The sequence below is a fragment of the Mesoplodon mirus genome, assembly GCF_964341445.2.
Source record: "Mesoplodon mirus genome assembly, chromosome: 6".
Lineage (NCBI taxonomy): Eukaryota > Metazoa > Chordata > Mammalia > Artiodactyla > Ziphiidae > Mesoplodon > Mesoplodon mirus.
Window position 1 is genome coordinate 107,225,053 of NC_138982.1, and position 19,563 is coordinate 107,244,615.

The 19,563-nt window shown below is 33.1% G+C and overlaps 1 protein-coding gene across 2 annotated transcripts; it reads left to right on the forward strand.

The window, feature by feature from the left end:
- Positions 1-4,404: 4,404 nt before the first annotated feature.
- Positions 4,405-19,214, forward strand: POU1F1 (POU class 1 homeobox 1; the record flags this gene model as incomplete). 2 transcript variants are annotated; one of them, XM_082625260.1, is made up of 6 exons in its annotated part: positions 4,405-4,546; positions 7,299-7,448; positions 14,556-14,780; positions 16,843-17,007; positions 17,982-18,042; positions 18,912-19,214. In XM_082625260.1, the coding sequence occupies 6 exons, from the start codon at positions 4,405-4,407 to the stop codon at positions 19,120-19,122; spliced, it is 954 nt and encodes a 317-aa protein (XP_082481386.1). In that variant the 3' UTR covers positions 19,123-19,214. The 2 variants fall into 2 exon arrangements, with proteins under 2 accessions (XP_082481386.1, XP_082481387.1); XM_082625261.1 differs by having other exon boundaries at positions 7,377-7,448.
- Between the last annotated feature and the right edge of the window lie 349 nt (positions 19,215-19,563).

Genomic DNA, 19,563 nt, shown 5'->3' on the forward strand with positions numbered 1-19,563 from the left:
TCCAAAATAACATAAAACAACAAAAACAAAACCTCTAGACAAAAGAGAATTTTAAAACTTAAAATCATTAAGAAATGCACAAAGGAAAAGATCAACATATTTAGTTCATGGACAAAACATTATGTATGTCAATATCCAATATAAATTTAAAAGACAAACAAGAAATTTTAAAAAATTTAATCATGAAATGATGGAAACAATGAAAATGAAACAATGATAATTAAAAGTAATGTTTTAATATATTTTAAAAACACATACAAATTGATAATAAAAGTAAATATTAAGTAAAAGTAAAACATAACATCTGTTATTAACAAAACAATAAATACATATAGCTAATATAAATATGAAAATATAGCATATTAACAATAAAATGCAAATTAAATTAATAAAATGCTATTGTCTTAAGTGACTAATAGAGCTAAGTGTTTTAAATTTAGTTTATTAATACCATTGAGAAAGCAACAAAAATGTAAGTTTTACTCTACTGAGGCTATTATGAAATTGCAGCACAGCATCAGTCACATTTTAAGGGTGTCGTCCCAGGTAGCAATCCATCCCTCATTGTCTACAAATGCCTGAATGCTTCCAGTGCAACCCAATCCATTCACAAATGTGGACACAGGGAACCATGTTGTGCTTCTGGAACACAACAAAAGCCATGGCCAATCAGAATGTTTCTCTCATAAATGTAGACTGAGAAATGGCAAAATAATCTCTTTGGTTAAGAGCTTAAGGTGTGATCTGGAGATCTGTGAGGTGGCCATAGATGGACTCAACATAGGTTGTGTTGTAGAGAGTTAAAAAGTGAGAGACACAGAGTAAAGGAGATAGGAGAGTCAGAGAGATGTGGCAGATGGCTTTCATTTCCTATTCAGTCCCTCCCTATGGCCTGACCTCTGTGAGTTCCAAGAATCCTCTGTATCACCTAATAATAAACAATTATTTTTTGCTCAACTTGTTCCTGGTATTTGAAACCAAATCATAACAGAACAAATTGTTTGGAAAAGAAACTTGGAAGACAAGCCACAAACTGGGAAAAAATATTTGCAAAAGACATATCTGATAATGGGTTGTTATCCAAAATATACAAAGAACCCTTAAAATTCAACAATAAGGACAAAAAGCAACCCAATTTAAAAATGGACAAACGATCTGAACACTTTACTGAAGAAGATATACAGATGGCAAATAAATATGAAAAGATGCTCAACATCATATGCCATCAGGGAATAGTAAATTAAGAAAGCAATGAAATACTACTGCATACCTACTAGAATGATCACAATCCAAAATACTGACAACACTAAATGCTGAGGAGGATGTGGAGCAACATGGACTCTCATTCACTGCTGGTGAGAATACAAAATGGTACAGCCACTTTGGAAAACAGTTTGTCAGTTTCTTACAAAACTTAACATATTCTTACTATACAATCCAGCAATCTTGCTCCTGGTATTTATCCTAAAAAGCTGAAAACTTATGTCCACACAAAATCTTGCATATAGGTGTATACCCCAGCCTTATTCAAAATTGCCAAAACTTGGAAGTAACAAGATGTCCTTTAGTAGGTGAATGGATGAACTGTGGCACATCCAAACAATGCAATATTATTCAGAGCTAAAAAGAAAGGAGCTACCAAACCCTAAAAAGATCTGGGGGAAACTTACATGCATATTACCAAGTGAAAGAAGCCAATGTGAAAAAGCTATATACTGTATGACTCCAACCATATGGCATTATGGAAAAGGCAAAACTATGGAGACAGTCAAAAGATCAATGGTGCCAGGGGTTAGGAGGAAGGGGAGAATGAATAGGCAGAGTAAGGAGGATTTTTAGAGCAGTGAAACTATCCTGTATGATGCTACAATAGTTGATACAGGTCATTAAACATTTGTTCAAACTAGTTGAATACACAGGAGTGAACTCTAATGTAAACCGTGGACTTTGGATGATAATGATGTATTATTGCACTTTCATTAATTGTAACAAATGTATCACTCTGGTGCAGATGTGAGGTGGACCGTGCATGTGTGGGAGCAGAGTACATATAGGAATTCTTAGTACTTTCTGCTCCGTTTTGCTGTGAACCTAAAACTGCTCTTAAAAAAAAAAAAAAAAAAAAAAAAAAAAAAAAAAAAAACCTTCGTTTTTAAAGCAATTTAAGAATGTTTTCAAGAACTTTAAAGATATCATAAGTCAAACTCATAATCCCACTTCTAAGAACCCATCATAAGGAGGGATATTCAAAATAATCCTATAGATAATTTGTAAAAATGCATTGTGTAAAAAAAATTTTGGACAAAGAGTTAATTGCACTGTTATTTATAAAAGTGAAAAGCAAAAAGCAATACAAACCCCCAACAATAAGTGGCTAAATTGTAATAGAGCTATATAGTTCAATACTATGCAAAAGCAAAACTGTGTACAAAAGCAGATTTAAAAATCTGATAAATTAATAATTTACAGTGCTAAGTAAAGATTATAATGGGAACATCTACTTCCTGGCTTTGCACAGTTTTAACTGTAACAGTCTGGTTTCCACTTCACAGCACAAATAGTTAAAATGTTTTAAACCATTATTAAGGAAATTATGTCTAAAATTGCAATTTTAGAATTTTAGATGGCAAATACTGGTGAAGTTCTTTGTTGCTGTTCCAGGCAAGTTTTACAGTGCTCCTCTTTATCATTTGGTTCATATACTTACTGACATATTCCAATGACTCAAACTATAGCAAAATTATTAGGGGCAATTTTCAAGTACTATTCTCTCTAAATATCATTTAGTTTATTTTTAAAATTATTTGATGCCCTATAAACTTTTAATTTTCGTAGCAAATCTCTTTATAAAAAAATTCTCTTTATAAACACATCAAAAAATACTTTTTTGTATATGTGAAGTCTGAAAATTACAAGAATTCTGAAAAAGTAAAATAAATACGTTTGATTACCTGTAACCTTCTTCTCTCATTAGAGAAGACAAATGGAGCTTCAAAGAGAATTCAGAATGGAAAATATGTCATTTTTACAATAAATATTTTCAGGCAATATCTCATGATTTAGGCAACCTTATAACATCTTTTTCCTACAAAATATTAACTGGTTAATGACAAGCGTTCAAATTTCAAGTTTTTGAAAGCGTATTCTCATCAATATCAACATTAAATTTAGCACAAAGCAACCAATTCCAAGGTAAATATTCCATAATATAAAATTTCAAAAATATCTAATGGAGCATAAGTCCTTGCTTATGTCAGTAATATCTATGCCTGTCAGGTTACTTCTGGTCCCTATATTATCCCTAGTATACATAATAAAGACAGTATTGCATTCATTCATTTATATGTAGGAATCATGATCATTGTGAAATCATTATACTGACAATTATCTTTGAATCAATTGTTTATAGTATATTATTTTTTTCATAGTCTTATAATGTCAATATATTTTGTGTGGAAAGTTTGCACCCAGTGCAGGTTCTGGAGCGGAATGGCAAAGATCAGAAGCTCTGGCACAATCAAGGTTAGTGACAATGGTACACATCTCACAAAGATGTGACATTTGCTGACATAACTGTAGAAAGTGACTAGAATAGTGTTGACATCTAGTAAGAGCTCACTAAGTGTATGTTCTTGTTGAATAAATTGAAACCAAGGGAGAGATACTATCACTAATGTTCATCTTCTCTACAAATTACTACAATTTTATTTAATATTTTATCATTTTCTATTTGTGATATAGTAAAAATTCAATTGTTTTTATAGTTTTTCGAATTATATTGAGTGTGAATCACTAGTTGGCAATATATTCATTCTCACATTTAGTCTTTTATGCTTCTTTCAATTTAAACTTAAAAATTCTGCTTCTTAAAATTATGTAGCGTGTACTTCTCTTGTTTTGTTATTTTTCAGATTTAATGAGGTTATAAAAAAAAGAAAAATCTCATATGTATAAATTTATCATTCTGTTAGTAGCAAAAACACACCTAGTATTTTTCAATTCATTGTAGTGTTATTTCTTTGAGGGACACTTTTTTTTTTTTAAGTTCTTGATTCCTTTCTAAAAGACCTGAATTACTGAAGTTGTCAAATAAAGTTTCATATTTCTCCTTTGCCTTCAGTCTGTACCCAAGAACAAGCTTCCCCTCTTGAGCATGGATTATGTTTGGGTAAGAAGGAAGACTGTCCAGATTGATGAAGCAATACCCCTGGGAAAAGACGATTAACATGTATAAAGGGATTTCCCTGCAGTATAAATACCAGCACGCGCCCTCCTGGTGCTCAGAGCCTCCCTGATGTATATATGCAGGTAGTGAGACTTGAAACAGCCCTTTGAGATGGTGATATAATAAAACTCTGACTTGAGGAGCAGCACTTCTCCTCATTTTTCTACTCTTTTGTGGGAATGAGTTGCCAACCTTTTACTTCGGCTGATACCTTTATACCTCTGAATTCTGAGTCTTCTGCAACTCTGCCTCTGATAATGCATCACAGTGCTGCCGAGTGCCTACCAGTCTCCAACCATGCCACCAACGTGATGTCCACAGGTACTGACTCCAATAACCGTCTACGTGTGCCTGGGCCTAACATGTCAGGGTGGATGCTTTGAATCTTGTTAGTTTAGAATCTCATTGCTTCTTTTATTTTCATTGGTGTTAAGTTAAATATTCAGGATATTGAAGAGGTCAAAATGCCTAAGAAAAATTTCAAGAAATATTAGTAAGTGTAGTAATTTCTATTGTTGTTGGTTTTATTATAAAAGAGATCTATTTTCTATATAAGTAAACAGTGAGTCTGAGATTTATTTGGTTTTTAGATTACATTTACTACCATGTCTAAAAACAGTCATACACCTCACAGTAAACACAACTGAATGATTCCCAATACCAACAACAATGGGTTTCAAAGAACAAAATAATTAAGTGTTTAAATACACTTACATTTTTAGCATAATTAAAAACTCAGAAATCAAATCTAGAGGCAGTATAATATTTAGAGCCCATGGACTGAGTTGAATTTTCTCAAAATTGAATCCTGAAGAGACTTCAAAGTTTTTATATTTTCTTATATAACTTTCTTAAATGAAAATTAAACTTTAGAATTCAAATATATTGTCTCAAACACAACCAAGCAAATAAGTATATTTTGTTAATGTGTCCATTTTTTATGCAGTAACAAAGTGTTTTGAAGTTGATTTATAAACAGTCTTGAGTTGAGTAAATGTCTTCTGTTTAACAGCACTTTCCACTTGTTTTAAAAGCAATCTAAATATGAACTAAATTTTATACATTTAAAAATCAAAATTTGAGTTGATACATTTATATGCTGATTTAAAGTATTTTAACCTTATCTTTTGTTATAATTAAGCAGTTTTCAAACTTATACGTAAGTTTGGCATTAATCTTCGGCTGAATTTTAAAGTATCTAGAGATCATATATTTAGACTTTGGGAAAATTATTAATGTAGTGATTATTTATCTACTAAGCATTCTCAGAATTTAATTTAAAATGTACTAATGAAAATATCCTCAAACATATTTTTTGGAAAATGTAATAAAGTATTTTTATCAAAGAGGTGTGGTATAAATAAATTTAAACAATTATCACATAGCTAATTGTATATTTTACATAATAGGCATTTATATAGGTTGGTGATGAGAAGGATAATGCATTGTATGCTTAATCTACTGTGTGTGGATAGTATTTGGCTAGAATAAAAGTAAAATTTGGAATTGAGGTTAAAATTAAGCAAGTTTAGGTCAAAACCCTATTATTTAAAAATAAGTAAATAATGTATAAATAAATCATTTATAACTAATGTATAAATATTATTTATAACTAATTTATAAATAATTATAAATAATAATGTATAAATAAATAATTTAAAAATAAATAAATAGTGTATTTAGTAAGTTAGCCTACCCTTTTACACTACTTCCTCAAATCAGAAAAACAAAAGGTATTTAAACCTTGGAAGTAAAAAAATTCATAATCAGTAAAAGTGACCTAACGTGTTTTAAATAACAATCACATTGATTTTTATAATTTTTCCATCAAATTGTAATCATATACATCTAATTGTCTAAGTAAGGAATTAAAAATAGTAATTATAATGAGAAGAGCACTTAGATATTGAATGCGTTTCATGTTTATTTGTTTAATTTTGGAATGCATAGTGATCATTATAAAGTAAAATGACTTCAGTTCTCTCTCTGTGTCAGTTGTAAAATGAAAATTTATGCAGATATTTTAAAATATTAAAAATTGAGTTATAGTTAGGGAAAATATGTTTTACTTTCTGAAGAAATTTTGTCTTTAATCGGTAGACTATATATTTTCAAAGGATTCTAAATTTATTCTTTATAATATCTCATATTATTCAAGAAGATACAATTTTATTTATGAAAATCCACCACTACATTCAGGATATCATGAAAAAAAAGCGAAAATAAAATACATAAGAAAACATTGGCTAGTGATTTTATTGTCAGTAGTCCATTGTTATTCATGTTTAAAGCTTGATAAAAGTTTAGTAATTCAAATTTATAATACTTTCAACATACACATTAATTCAATGAAACCTATAACTATTTATAAATGAGGTTAAGTTTATATGCTAGGTTCAACCTTTATAAACCTCAAGTTATGCAACAACCAACGAACTTATTTTTTGACCAGCTTCATCATTAGAATTGTTGAATTAATTGTGAACATGAAGAAAACCTACAACCTCATGGTTTCAACACCAGCCTAAATACATCGTACATTGTCACAGGCTTTTCATAAGCCTGTGAACTTAGTGGGGTTTTTATAATTATATCCAGTAAAAGGCTAGTGACTCTGCCATTTCCTCTATGATAGAAAAAAAATTGTTAGGTGAATAAGCAGAAGTAAAGACTGATCAGGTGTTGATTTCTGTATTCATTGTTCCAGAAAAAGACCACTGTATTATACTATGTTATATAAGAATTTTAAGAAACTATCCTCTCGTCAGTTCTTTGCAATGTCTATATTGGGTGGAACCTGCGAGAATTCGGCTACTTCCAATTAGCCAAGTTTCAAACTGGTCAATCACCCCAACGCAGAGCACAGGATATAATTAATGAAGGCTCTAGTCCACTTTGATGATTCATGATCTCATTATTTGAGACAAATTTCAACCCCTAGTTTTAACCTACTCTTCAGAGAACCGCCCCCAAATGAGAACAAATTATTGGCATATAACTTTAAGAATAGCTTAAACGTGTACTTTTGAAATGAAACGAATGTGTCTTGAATCCTCGTACATTTTCTTACCAGTCCCGTCTATTTTGTCTTTGATCCAAACTCCTAAATGTCTGTGCACATATTTCTTGGTGACAACATTGGGAAACACAGCAACAGGACTTCATTATTCTGTTCCTTCCTGTCATTATGGAAACCAGTCATCGACCTATGGAGTGATGACAGGTAAGAAAAATTGTCTTTACATATAAGCTTGAGTCTGGGGACACTTGGATGGATTTCCTGGGTCTGAGGGAATCTTGACCAGAGTATATCATGAATTTCAGATCTCTTAACCTTGGAAATGCTGGTAAAACCACCACGTATTGAAATGTTCTCTGATCTGTGATGTCTTCAGAGACCATAATAGTTATACCTGATTGCCCCTATTCTACACAGCTCTGAACTGCTATGCTTCTTAACTCTTGTGTTTGCTTTGTATGATTTTTATTTTAATTTTCTACTGCCAAACTGCTCATGGTCACTTGTTCATGCCATTAGTGGGCTTGCCTACAGTAATAATAAGGTAGCCACTAGACTTATGTGTCTATTTAAATTTATATGTAAATTAACTAAAATAAGGTCAAATTTAAAATTCAGTTCCTCAGTTGCACTAGCCATATTTCAAGTGCTCAGTAATCTTATATGCCTACCAAAGCAGATAGACCAACTTATAGAGCATCCTCCTCATCACAATGTTTTTTCTGGCCATTTGGTCCATAAAGATAAATAAGACATTGAAGGCTAAGAGTGATTTGCAGCTGCTTTAGCAATAGTTGAGTCTTTGGCAGCCCTGTCTGAGATGCTTCTGAGTCTTAGATGGGATTGAAATAGTTGAAGTTACATATCTTTTTTCCCTTTGGATAAGTAAAGCATCACTAGATCAAGATAAACTACTTGTTTATTGACACTTGCATGAAGATATTGATAGCACATTTCTTAAGGAAAAGAAAATATGACCTAAGAGATCCACTCGTTACAAAATTTATGACTTAATTTTAGGATATGGCCATAAAAACAATTTTGCTGGGCACAGAAGTTTTTTTGGGTATCCCGTAATCTTTTATATTTATTTCTGCAGCAGGGAGAGAAATACTGTGGGTAACAATAAACTACCAAGCATCTATGGGAGAATGTGAGTGTGTATGTGTGTGTGTGTGTGTGTGCACGCTTGTGTGATATTGAGAAACTCTGGATAGAGAAATCACATATTAGGGAAATCTTTTCTTGTGTTTTGTTATCCAGAGTAGGTAATAAAAAATCAAATATGGATTTATGCTTATACATTTGAAATAAAATTGAACAAAGAATTTAGTTCACCAACCTTTCATTTCTCAGAATTTCTCAGTTTAAGACTCAATAAAACATTAAAAGTTTAAAATAAAATAGTCCAGGACAAATTAGCTTCTTTTTACCTTCTATTAGGCAGCATTCTGAATAAACTAGTATCCTCACCTTTATATAAATTGAAAACTGATGTTCTTAATGGTTACCTGTAAATCCTAATGTCTCTCTTTAATAAGTAAGAACTAAAGAAAGCCATATTTTTTCTTCCTCTCTGAAAACAGATCATTTATGATTCATATACGTAGTAGTTAATCAGTATTCATGGTTAATGAGAACAGCTCTCGATGATGAACTACTTTCATTTTAAAATAGAATAATGTGCATTTAGCCACTAGAGGTGCAGGCAGAATGCTTTCTGTGGCCTCCACCACATTTTGATTATGGAGACTGGAAATAACAAGCTCTTGGCCACGTGCTGCCCTTTCTTGGAGGAAAAAGGCCTCTCTCTTCCTTCACAGTAAGTTCCAGGAGCCCCGGTACAACTATAGGCTCCCTCTATACCCAGCAAGTGGCAGGAATGAATTGAGGTTGGCACAAAGATAAAACCAGCCACAGACCAAATACTTTTTGATGGTTTTTGCTACCACCTCCCTCTCACCAGATCTAGGCCAGTGTCTGTGGGGTTCACAGCTGGCCTGAGAAATCTAACACCCTTCCAATTTCCAGGATTGGAGAGAACAGGCCCAAGTTCACACTGAGAGTCCACAGGCAGCTCAGATTGTGCTGGTACAAGTTTCCTTGGCAGTCTCAGCAAACTCTCTTCCTCATTAAAAGTTAAAAAGGAGAGGCCCCTGGAAAAGCCCTTTAAAATGATTCAAAGCCTGGGTTGGTGACAATCACGAGAAAAATTGCCCTAAGATTTGGAGGTATTGTTGTAGTCTTAAACCAAAATTAAATATATTTGTCACTGAAAGAAAAATTCACCATAGCAAGCATAGAGATTATATTTGAGTATTTTTTTGAGAGGGATATCATTAAAATATGGTGTGCTTTATAATTTGTTACAGTGTCACTATTTTGACATATATTTGGTAATTAGCCTTTGCATCATGGCCCATTAAATCTCAGAGAATCTGAACCTTTCTGCCGTCATCCCCAGAGAAGCTACACAAATTGAGTTGTAAAACACAAGAATTCAGAAGTATTCAGGAATTCAGAAAAGGTATAAAAAACACAAGAGAAACCTGGCAATGTCATTTGAATTTTCTGAGAAGTCTCAAGGCGTTCATCAAATCAGCTGCTTCCACACAATCCACAGAAGCATTTAATCATCAACAACAAAGACAGATTCATTGTCACATACTCCATATAAAAGTGAAGCTGCAGAAAGAACAATATTTCAAAGGCTGTGAAATTGCTTTCTTTGAATATGGTTATTTTGTCACTATACTCTGATGCTTACATTTAGTTTGAGCATTTCATTAAATTAATAACCCATTGGAAGACAAGAGCTATAGCTAATATTTTGTTAAGGTTGGTAGAGAGGACTCTAATCATCAGATGAATCCACTGTGCTTCATAGTCCAGGTGTGGGCATACCAAAGAGAATGACTGATAGGATGAAATGAATTAGTCACACCAGGAACTAATTACAAACCTTGTTCAAGTCAGCATCTCCAAGTGTCAGTCTCTTCGTATCCAAGTTGCAGTGGGTACCACAGGTCTATCAGAGTTGAGTTGTGGCAACTTTGTACCAACTCAACCTGGCTTTCTCGATCTTCTCTTCAGATATATTCTCAGTTATATCTTCTTTTGTCTCTTTTCTCCTGAGAACTTAGATAATTCAACAGCCTACAGTATAGATAATAGGAAACAGGGAATTATAAATGCTATTCAAAAATCTCTTCTGGAAAACACGAAATAAAATAACAACAAAAAGCCTTCAAAACTCTGATTCCTGGGTATCTGACATTGTGTCTCTTCTCCAGTTTCTAAAGCTGGGTCAAAGTTAGAAAACAAGCTTAGTGAGCTGTGTACTTTGTCCACTGTCCTGTGGAGACTGGGCAAATCACCTACATGGTAATGATTGCTAAATCCAGCGAGGTTATGACATAATGGCCACCCAAGTTGTGCTATAAGAGTCCTTGCTTAAAAATTAATTTTATCAGGAAAGCAAAATAGCTGATATTGGAGAATTAGTCAAGAAGATGGATGTTGTTTTCTTATGAGAAGTGGAAAATAAGAGAAAAGATTAGTATGGCTGCAAGTGCCCTTTCCCTGGGCTAAGGCAAAGGGTAACAGAAATCTGTTTGACAGTGACATAGAGAAATAGTCTACTTTGGAGCCCACCTCTTCATTCTTAAGTTGTCTTTTTTTTTTTTTCTGTTTCATTTTTTTCTTTTATTTAGTCTTACTTTTCCCTAACTTATTCTGGTTGTGTTGACAATAAGGGAAGGAGTAATTCTGACCATCTTTTGCCTCTGGATCATGAAAGGACTTTCAGTAGCACTGACACTATGTATTTTCCCTAAATTTTGTAGCCTCTGTCTCAACTACACAACTCGGTGATTGTAAAGCAGCCACAGGCAATATTTAAACAAACAGGCATGGCTATGCTCCAAGTCAACCTAATTTATAAAACCAGGAAGAGGACCCTGTTGTACATGAATAAGATGTACAAATGCACAAAAGAGAAAAAAAATCAATTCAAATTTATGATTTGTTTCATGTTGTCAAGCATGAGGACAAAAAGAAATGGAGATATTCAAATGCGCTTTGCTGTGCATGTCTACAGCAAGGTGGGAGTATTTTACTGTGTCCCTCTGCTTCCCCTGTTTGTTCTTTTAAAGCTTCATAACCTCAGAGATGTTGTCAGTTAACATCTGGCTGAGTCACATGATGCAGAAGAGCCCCCTGGCCTGTATCACAGAACCTTGAGCCATGTCCCCGCAAGGCAAGACCATGGCCTCCCCATCACCTGCTTTAAAAGACTCACCTCTATTCCTCTCCCTCCTCTGCCACCCAGAAGTACATGCAGAGCAGTTCAGAAAGGCTGTGGTGGATTAATCTGCAGTGTGAAGATACATCTTGGGCTGTAAAGAATGTACAAACATTTCCAACCTATTTAGGTGTGAGCTTGTTCTAGGCTTATAGACAATTTTGCTTTAGCAATGTTTTGGAAATTGTTCATGAAACTTCTGCTGCACACGACTCAGTGCATCTTATTCTCCTCCTCCCCAACCTGACTTTTCAATAATCCAGGCTTTAGAAAAAAAATTTAAATATCTTGTCATGTATACCGTACCAATCACTCCCCATTTTCCGCCAAATATAGGATCATATGATAGAAACCACAGGTTGTTTGGCTGTGCTTGTGACTGTCATGAATTTCTGTTTAAGGTTAGTTCCAGGAAAACCGTGTCCTTGCAGATAATTGTGGATACTTTCACTTAACGGAAAATAAAAACTTGTCACACTTAGTGCTTTCCTTTTTCCTCTGGATGCCAGACTTTTGAACATGATATTTCCTGTGTACTTTTTATGGACTCATGTTCAAATTTATTTGCTAAATGTGCATTTCTCCAGAATATTTATAATGTATGAACTAGCTTTAAAATTTTCCAGAAATAGAGATGGCACACTTCCAATATTTCATTAAATAAATATAATACTTTTGTCTGAAAGCGTTTGTTTAATGTAGCCAAATATGTTTAAGATGCAGAAATCTTTAAAGTCACTTGATTTCCCTGAGTACAGACTACCTGAAAAATGAACTGATTATTTTGATGTGGTTTACTGCAATGTTCATTGGACTTCTAGTTTCAACTGTGTAGTGAATTCATCATAGCACCCAAGGAGAGTTATTTAATTTGTTTTTATTCAAATTTTAAATTGTGGGTAAAAAATACATATCTTTTCTACTTCATTTGTTTATATAAGTATAAGAAGATGACAAATGTAAAATGAACACAGCACGGAGATTTGTAGCAGCATAACTATTATCAGCAAGAAAAATTGAAAAGAGTGATCAAGATTGCTAACAAATTCAGACCTTTCTGCATCTCATGTAAACAATATGCAACAAATTACTTATGTGAAATAAAAATAATAATTGACACAGATTACATGAGTTATCCAAAGTGCCTTAAAATACATTAAATATGCAAAATAAAACAGCAGCCTGATTTGTCTCTGTTTTTACTGTTTCTCAGAGTATTTCATCATTAAGTGTATTAAGTGGCATTTGCTCTTTCTGAATGATGAAAGAAGTGAAGATTTTTTCATATGTGTAAGATTCAACTCTGAAAGCAAAACAAAAGTCTTGAGATAAATATTAAGTAAATGTTAAAATAAAAGTGGTCATTTTTCTTTTTTATATATTAGTCCTTTCTTTTAGTTCAACTAACAGAAACCTAAAACTAATAGCTAAAAATGAACCCCAAAGGTAATAAACATTAACAAATTGAGTTATGTAATAAATTAAAAATTGATATTAAGAAAAAATAAAACTGGATAATTTTGAGTTTTAGAAGTAACATTAATTGCTCTAGACAGGAATATTTTCTTTTGTATATTTTTTACATCTGTGAAACGGCTAAATTTATTTTATGCTATTTTGTTTAATTTCTCAATCGTATGTGTATTTTGCTTCAGAAAAGTAATATAGTCTACTGGATAGGGGTACACTATATAATTACATATTCTCATGTAAATAATATAAGCCAACAATTTGCTGACTTACACTATTCTTTGCTCATTATGTGTTGATATATTAATGTAAGCTTTATATATTCTGGCAAAATACACTATTACTCATGTCTGACTTGTGAATGTATTTATAGAGAAATTATAGGTAGCATAAACTCGTATTTTTTCAGTAAGCTTCTAAGAATGATTACTGCAGGTATTCTGTAGTCATTTATTTTTAGTTTAAATACTTATTTGTACTCATAAGAAAGATTATTCATTATTGCATATTTTATTTACATCAAAATGTCTTGGTTATACAGGTATCATTTAATATAAATTTAAGTTAAATCTCTATGAATAAAAATGTAAAGTACTGATGAAGAAAACAGAAATAAAATGTGTGGGAGTTTGGCTTATACCATCCTCTAACCCACGCTCCACAACTGAGGCAGATTCTTCTTTCCAAATGAAGAATGAAACCTAGAAGCAATTAAAAAATTAAATCTTTTAGTTTTTTGTGATTTATTTAACTCACTAAATGGATTCAATGCTTCATCATTTATGGGTGATTACCTATCATATCTAGAACTGAACCCTTCCTTGCCACTTACTTTTGCTTCCTAAATAATTGTCAAGAAGTGATTCCATTATATTTTATACTTTTCAAGAACTCTTGTTGCTGACTTTTTAATAGAACTTTAAAAATTACTTTTTGTTAATGTCTGTCGCATGTTAACGTCGAATCTATTTAAACATATTAATGTATTTTGTGTTCTCATAATTTTCTTTTTACCTGCCTTTACTAAATTCAGCATTTACTAAAAAATCAGTGGGGTTTCTTAACAATGTAAAATCAATTTTTTCAATCCTACGAAAACTTCCCAGCATAGCCCTTAACCACGTGCCTTGATTATAACAAACATCATAGATTATTTGTTCAATGAATTAACAGAGATGAATATGTACATTCTGGTTAAAGTTGAACCTCAGATTCCCAGGAATAGATGTCTTTTAAGAGAAAAAAAATGATGGAAAACTCACACTTCTGTGAAATTTGCTTATTTCTATTTTAATTATTGGCAAGTCCCTGCTTCTTCCCTTTGGCTTTGCATTATCTTCGTTTTTGCTGCTCCCAGGAAGGTGGAAAATAAATCATCGCATTTATACTAAGTTACTCTTCTATTTCAAAGACTGAATGTCAGGTAACCTTTCAGAATTGAGACTGGCTGTCACAGAATAATCTTATGGGCCAAACTCTTGCATGTATAGAAATGGGGGATAATTACAAACGGTCCTTTCCTTTTCTTGCTGTTACAGGGAGCTTAGCCCCTTGTCTTTATAAGTTTCCCGACCACACCTTGAGTCATGGCTTTCCTCCCATGCACCAGCCTCTCCTGGCAGAGGACCTCACAGCCGCTGATTTCAAGCAGGAGCTCAGGCGGAAAAGCAAGTTGGCTGAAGAGCCAATAGACATGGATTCTCCAGAAATCCGAGAACTTGAAAAGTTTGCCAATGAATTTAAAGTGAGAAGAATTAAGCTAGGTATGTGCTTGTTATGAGCAGTGGGGCACACAACCTGCTCTGCAAATTCTTACTCTGTTACTCTTCAGTCTCTTACACTCTGCTCAGATGTCCAAGACAGTTCTCATTCTACATCTCTACTGTGGATGTAAGTTACTCAAATGATGACAAACCTACAAAAACCTTCATTTCCCTGTAAATTCTTAGTAGCCAAAATACATAGATTTCTAAATTAATGGCACTCTTTTTCAGAGATAAGTTTTGAAGTGCCTTTTTTAACCTGTATTTTATTTGAAGAGATACCTTTGTATGATTCAAAGGCTAAAAAGGTATAAGTGAAATATATCCCTTCTGCTTGTTTTTCCTGTTTATCAGTGTTGTGTGGCCTTCCAGAGATATTTTATGCATATACATACAAGCAGATACATATATTTCTTCATACAGATTTTTTTTTCATTTAACTATTTGTTTTGGAGAGTTTTCAATATTAGTTTTTTAGAGAGCTTTCTGTAATGCATCTGCCAATTTCCATTTTATGAATATACTACCAGTCACCTGCTGATGGAATTTATATGGCCTTCAATCTTATGCTACTGAAAACAATACCACAATAATTAACTTCATAAATGTCATTTTGCACCTATATAAATACATGTGAAGGGAAAGTGTTAAAAGCAAAATTGCCTGATCAAAGAGTATGTGTGTTTGTAATATCGATAGATGTCAAATTGGTCTCTGTGGAAGCTGTACCAAATGTTACTACCACCATGGGTGTCTCTTTTGCCACCCTTCAGAATATGAGCTCCATGAAGGCAGGAGTTTTTTGTACTTTGTTTTTTGTTTATTTATTTCTTTTTTGTTTTCTTCTTAGGGGCATATCCTCAGCACTTAGAACAGTGACTGGCACATAGAATAAAAAAATAGTTGTTGAAGGAAAAAGATGCTATTAAATCTTTTGGATCTTTGCAAATCAGATAGGTCAAAGTGGTGCCTCATGGTAGTTTCATTTTAAATTTCTCTTACTATGAGTGAAGAGTGAAAGATGTTCTTTCATGTGTTTGACAGTCATTTGTAATTCCTTTTCTGTGAACTGTCTGTTCTTAGCCTTTGCTCACTTTATTGAAAAGTGTTTTTAATGTAAATAACCGTAATAATTAACCTTGATTTTAATGCATGAAATGTATTTTTTAATGGATTGAAATGATGGTGCTAACTTTTGCATTTGTGAAATGAGCCACTGGTAATTTTTAATGATATTTATTGATGGGCATCATATGTAATCATTTTCTGCATACAGGTATATAGCCTTAGGCCCTGAATTAATAAGTAGTAACTATTTGTCATAAACACAGCAGTAGGCATCTTTATGACATTCATTTTCAATTTGCTATTTATATTGCTGTGAATGTTTCAAATTTTATATTGATGCTTTATATCAACTTATATTCTAAAAATGTTTGAGGCAATCTATGAGAACTTTTTGCCTGGAGATAGAAGCATTACCGAATGATTTCATAAATATGCTTGGAGGTATACATAAAATATTGTGTGATCAAAGTCTCATAATAAACATGTTTTTAGGGAAAGTAAACACAATTCTTAGTTTTAGGGAAAGTAAACACAATTCTTAGTTTTATCTTCAACATGTTGAATTTTTCACTCTTAAAGTTGAGATAAAAATATTTATGCTATATCACCATGTATTTTATGCATTATATTTAATATACTATAGATTTTGAGTATATATCATCATTTGTTTAATAAAAATGATTAAGAGAGAATTTTTAAATGTCTTCTAAAGTGTTTATGACACATCAAACCAATCTGGCTAAATATTATGAATGGCAGATGTTCCTACCTGAATTCTTTTGACTTCTAAAAAAGTAATTTATTAACTAGAAGGATTTTTTTTTGAAATACTGAACAATTCTACACTGAACCTTACTGTTATTCTAAGTTGCCAACAAATATATGGTTTAAAGTGGTAATTAATAGTTGACAAAGATACACAAAATTCTACAATGGATCAAAATGAATGTTTCTTGAAAAACTGAAGTTAATGGCCTTTGTTGTTTTTTCACAGGATACACCCAAACAAATGTTGGGGAAGCCCTGGCAGCTGTGCATGGCTCTGAATTCAGTCAAACAACTATCTGCCGATTTGAAAACCTGCAGCTCAGCTTCAAAAATGCATGCAAACTAAAAGCAATATTATCCAAATGGCTGGAGGAAGCCGAGCAAGTAGGAGGTACTAAAGTTGTTTCTGGAGACCCAGTGATGTTCTAACCTGAAAACAATGCCTTCCCTTGGTTGGATTAATGCTAAAGTGAGAGGCTTGAAATTTGGTTTGCGTTTGCTTCTTCTCTTTGACGTGAAAAATAAATATCTTGTTTCATCCCACTAAAAAAAGCAAGGCCAGGGCTTCCCTGGTGGTGCAGTGGTTGAGAGTCCGCCTGCCGATGCAGGGGACACGGGTTCGTGCCCCGGTCCGGGAGGATCCCACATGCCGCGGAGTGGCTGGGCCCGTGAGCCATGGCCGCTGAGCCTGCGCATCCGGAGCCTGTGCTCTGCAACGGGAGAGGCCACAACAGTGAGAGGCCCGCCTAACGCAAAAATAAATACATAAATAAATATAAATAAATAAAAAAGCAAGGCCAGTGCGAGTGTAGAAATAAGTTTACTGAGAATGTAAATTGTGAGAGAATAAACGGCATAAGGAAAACTTCTAGACAATATGGCATAGGTGTGAAGTGGTAAAATGATTCTTTTCAACACATCCAGATTGTTTTGCCTCTGGGCTATATACGGTAGTAATTATACATGAGTCATTTTCATAACCTAGTATAAGTGTAGCCAGAGCATTTACACACACAAGCAATTGCTAGGTGAGCAATTTATTGCGATAAAATTATCTACTTATATTAATGTCAAGGCTGGATAAAGAGCAAGGTTTGAGAGCATTCAGAGCAAGTGTTCCAACTAAAAGTAGGGATATGATTTAAAAGACAATTGTTTTTGCTAAGTTAATATTTATTTCTGTGTTAACGTTTTAATCTAACGCTTGTAATCTAAAATGATGTAGACTACAAAACTTTAAAACAAAAATGTGTGGTAATTTTATTTTGCATTGTTTTATAAAGAAAATTTTGAATCCAAATCTGATAGTTAAAATAAAAAGACTTACTTTGTTTTTTGTGATTATTCATCTTTTCCCCATCACAGCTTTATACAATGAGAAAGTGGGTGCAAATGAAAGAAAAAGGAAACGGAGAACAACTATCAGGTATACTTTTGAAATAGAGTTACTGGAAAAGAAAAAGATATTTTACAAATGGAATGAGCATTTAAGCATAATATAGGTTCAATATAACATAAAAATGAATAGAGTCAATTGAGGAAATAAGATAGGTGAAATAGCATAACATTTAATAAATTACTCGTGAGATATAGCTGGAAATTTAAAATTTGATGGAAAAATATGTATTGTTTGATCCAAGAACAGTTTTACTCTGCAAGTTTTGGATAAAACAGAAACTGGACAATCCCTTCTAAATAGTGACCGTTTCTATTGTCCTTTTAGACATAATTCTTGCTCTGGCAGTATGGTATCTTTGTTATTACAAATAACAAAACTAGTCACCAGTATTTTAGCTGCTTAAAGTTCAAGGTAGCTCCTTGCATTTCAAGCCAGAAAGATTGTTCATTGATCTTTTTGTAATTTCCATCAGGCTCACAGAGGAATTGCTAAAATACAGTTTTTGTTTTAGTGGGTTAGTTTACACAAAACATTTCATTTATTGTAAATAAATGATTTCTGGAGGACATTTAGAAATGCCTACAGAATTATTTCCTTCTCAGTAAGTCAGTGCCCTCTTGTGGCACAAAGTGGGATAAACACAATGTCTGGGTTCCCCTACTTATTTCTTCCTGTGACTCTGGTATAGGTAGCCAACGTAAGACTAGCAAGCATCCAAATGTTCAACAAACTGCACATTTATCTTTGTTGAAGAGCTTTGAAGGTGTTTTCGGAGTCTTTAAATTTCCTTTTTATGTTAATATTTAGGAAATTCAACCTAACAATTTTGATCTGCCAAAAACATCCCTAAAAATATCCTATCTCCCTTTCTCTCCTGTCAACTCCCCACCTCCCAGTATTGCTGCTAAAGACGCTCTGGAGAGACATTTTGGAGAACAGAATAAACCTTCCTCTCAAGAGATCTTGCGGATGGCTGAAGAACTGAACCTGGAGAAAGAAGTAGTGAGGGTTTGGTTTTGCAACCGAAGGCAGAGAGAAAAACGGGTGAAAACAAGTCTGAATCAGAGTTTATTTACTATTTCTAAGGAGCATCTTGAATGCAGATAAGATTTCCTACTGTATAATAGCCAGTTTTTCTATTTTTCATTCCTTTTTCTTCTCCAGCCAAAATAGAAATTCCTTTTTTGGTTAGCTTCAAAAAAATCGTATCAGTAACTTTTGCAGAAGCTTTTCTTTTCTACTTTAAAAATCAATATGACAATTTAAATTATATTGATGAATTATTCTCAGAAACCACGTTGTACTTTTTAAGCCAGAGACTAATAGGAATAAAACAGTGATTCTCTCTCTCAATATATCTCTCCCTCTCTCTTTATACACACACACACACACACACACACACATACACACACAGGGGAGTGGTCTTTTAAAGTTTCCTTTTCCAAAGGCTGTGTATTTGCTTTTTAATATTTTAGTCAGTAATGTCACATAAAGAATATCAGCAGAGAAGATCCAATTAGAAAATTCCTTAACTGATGTCCTGCTTAC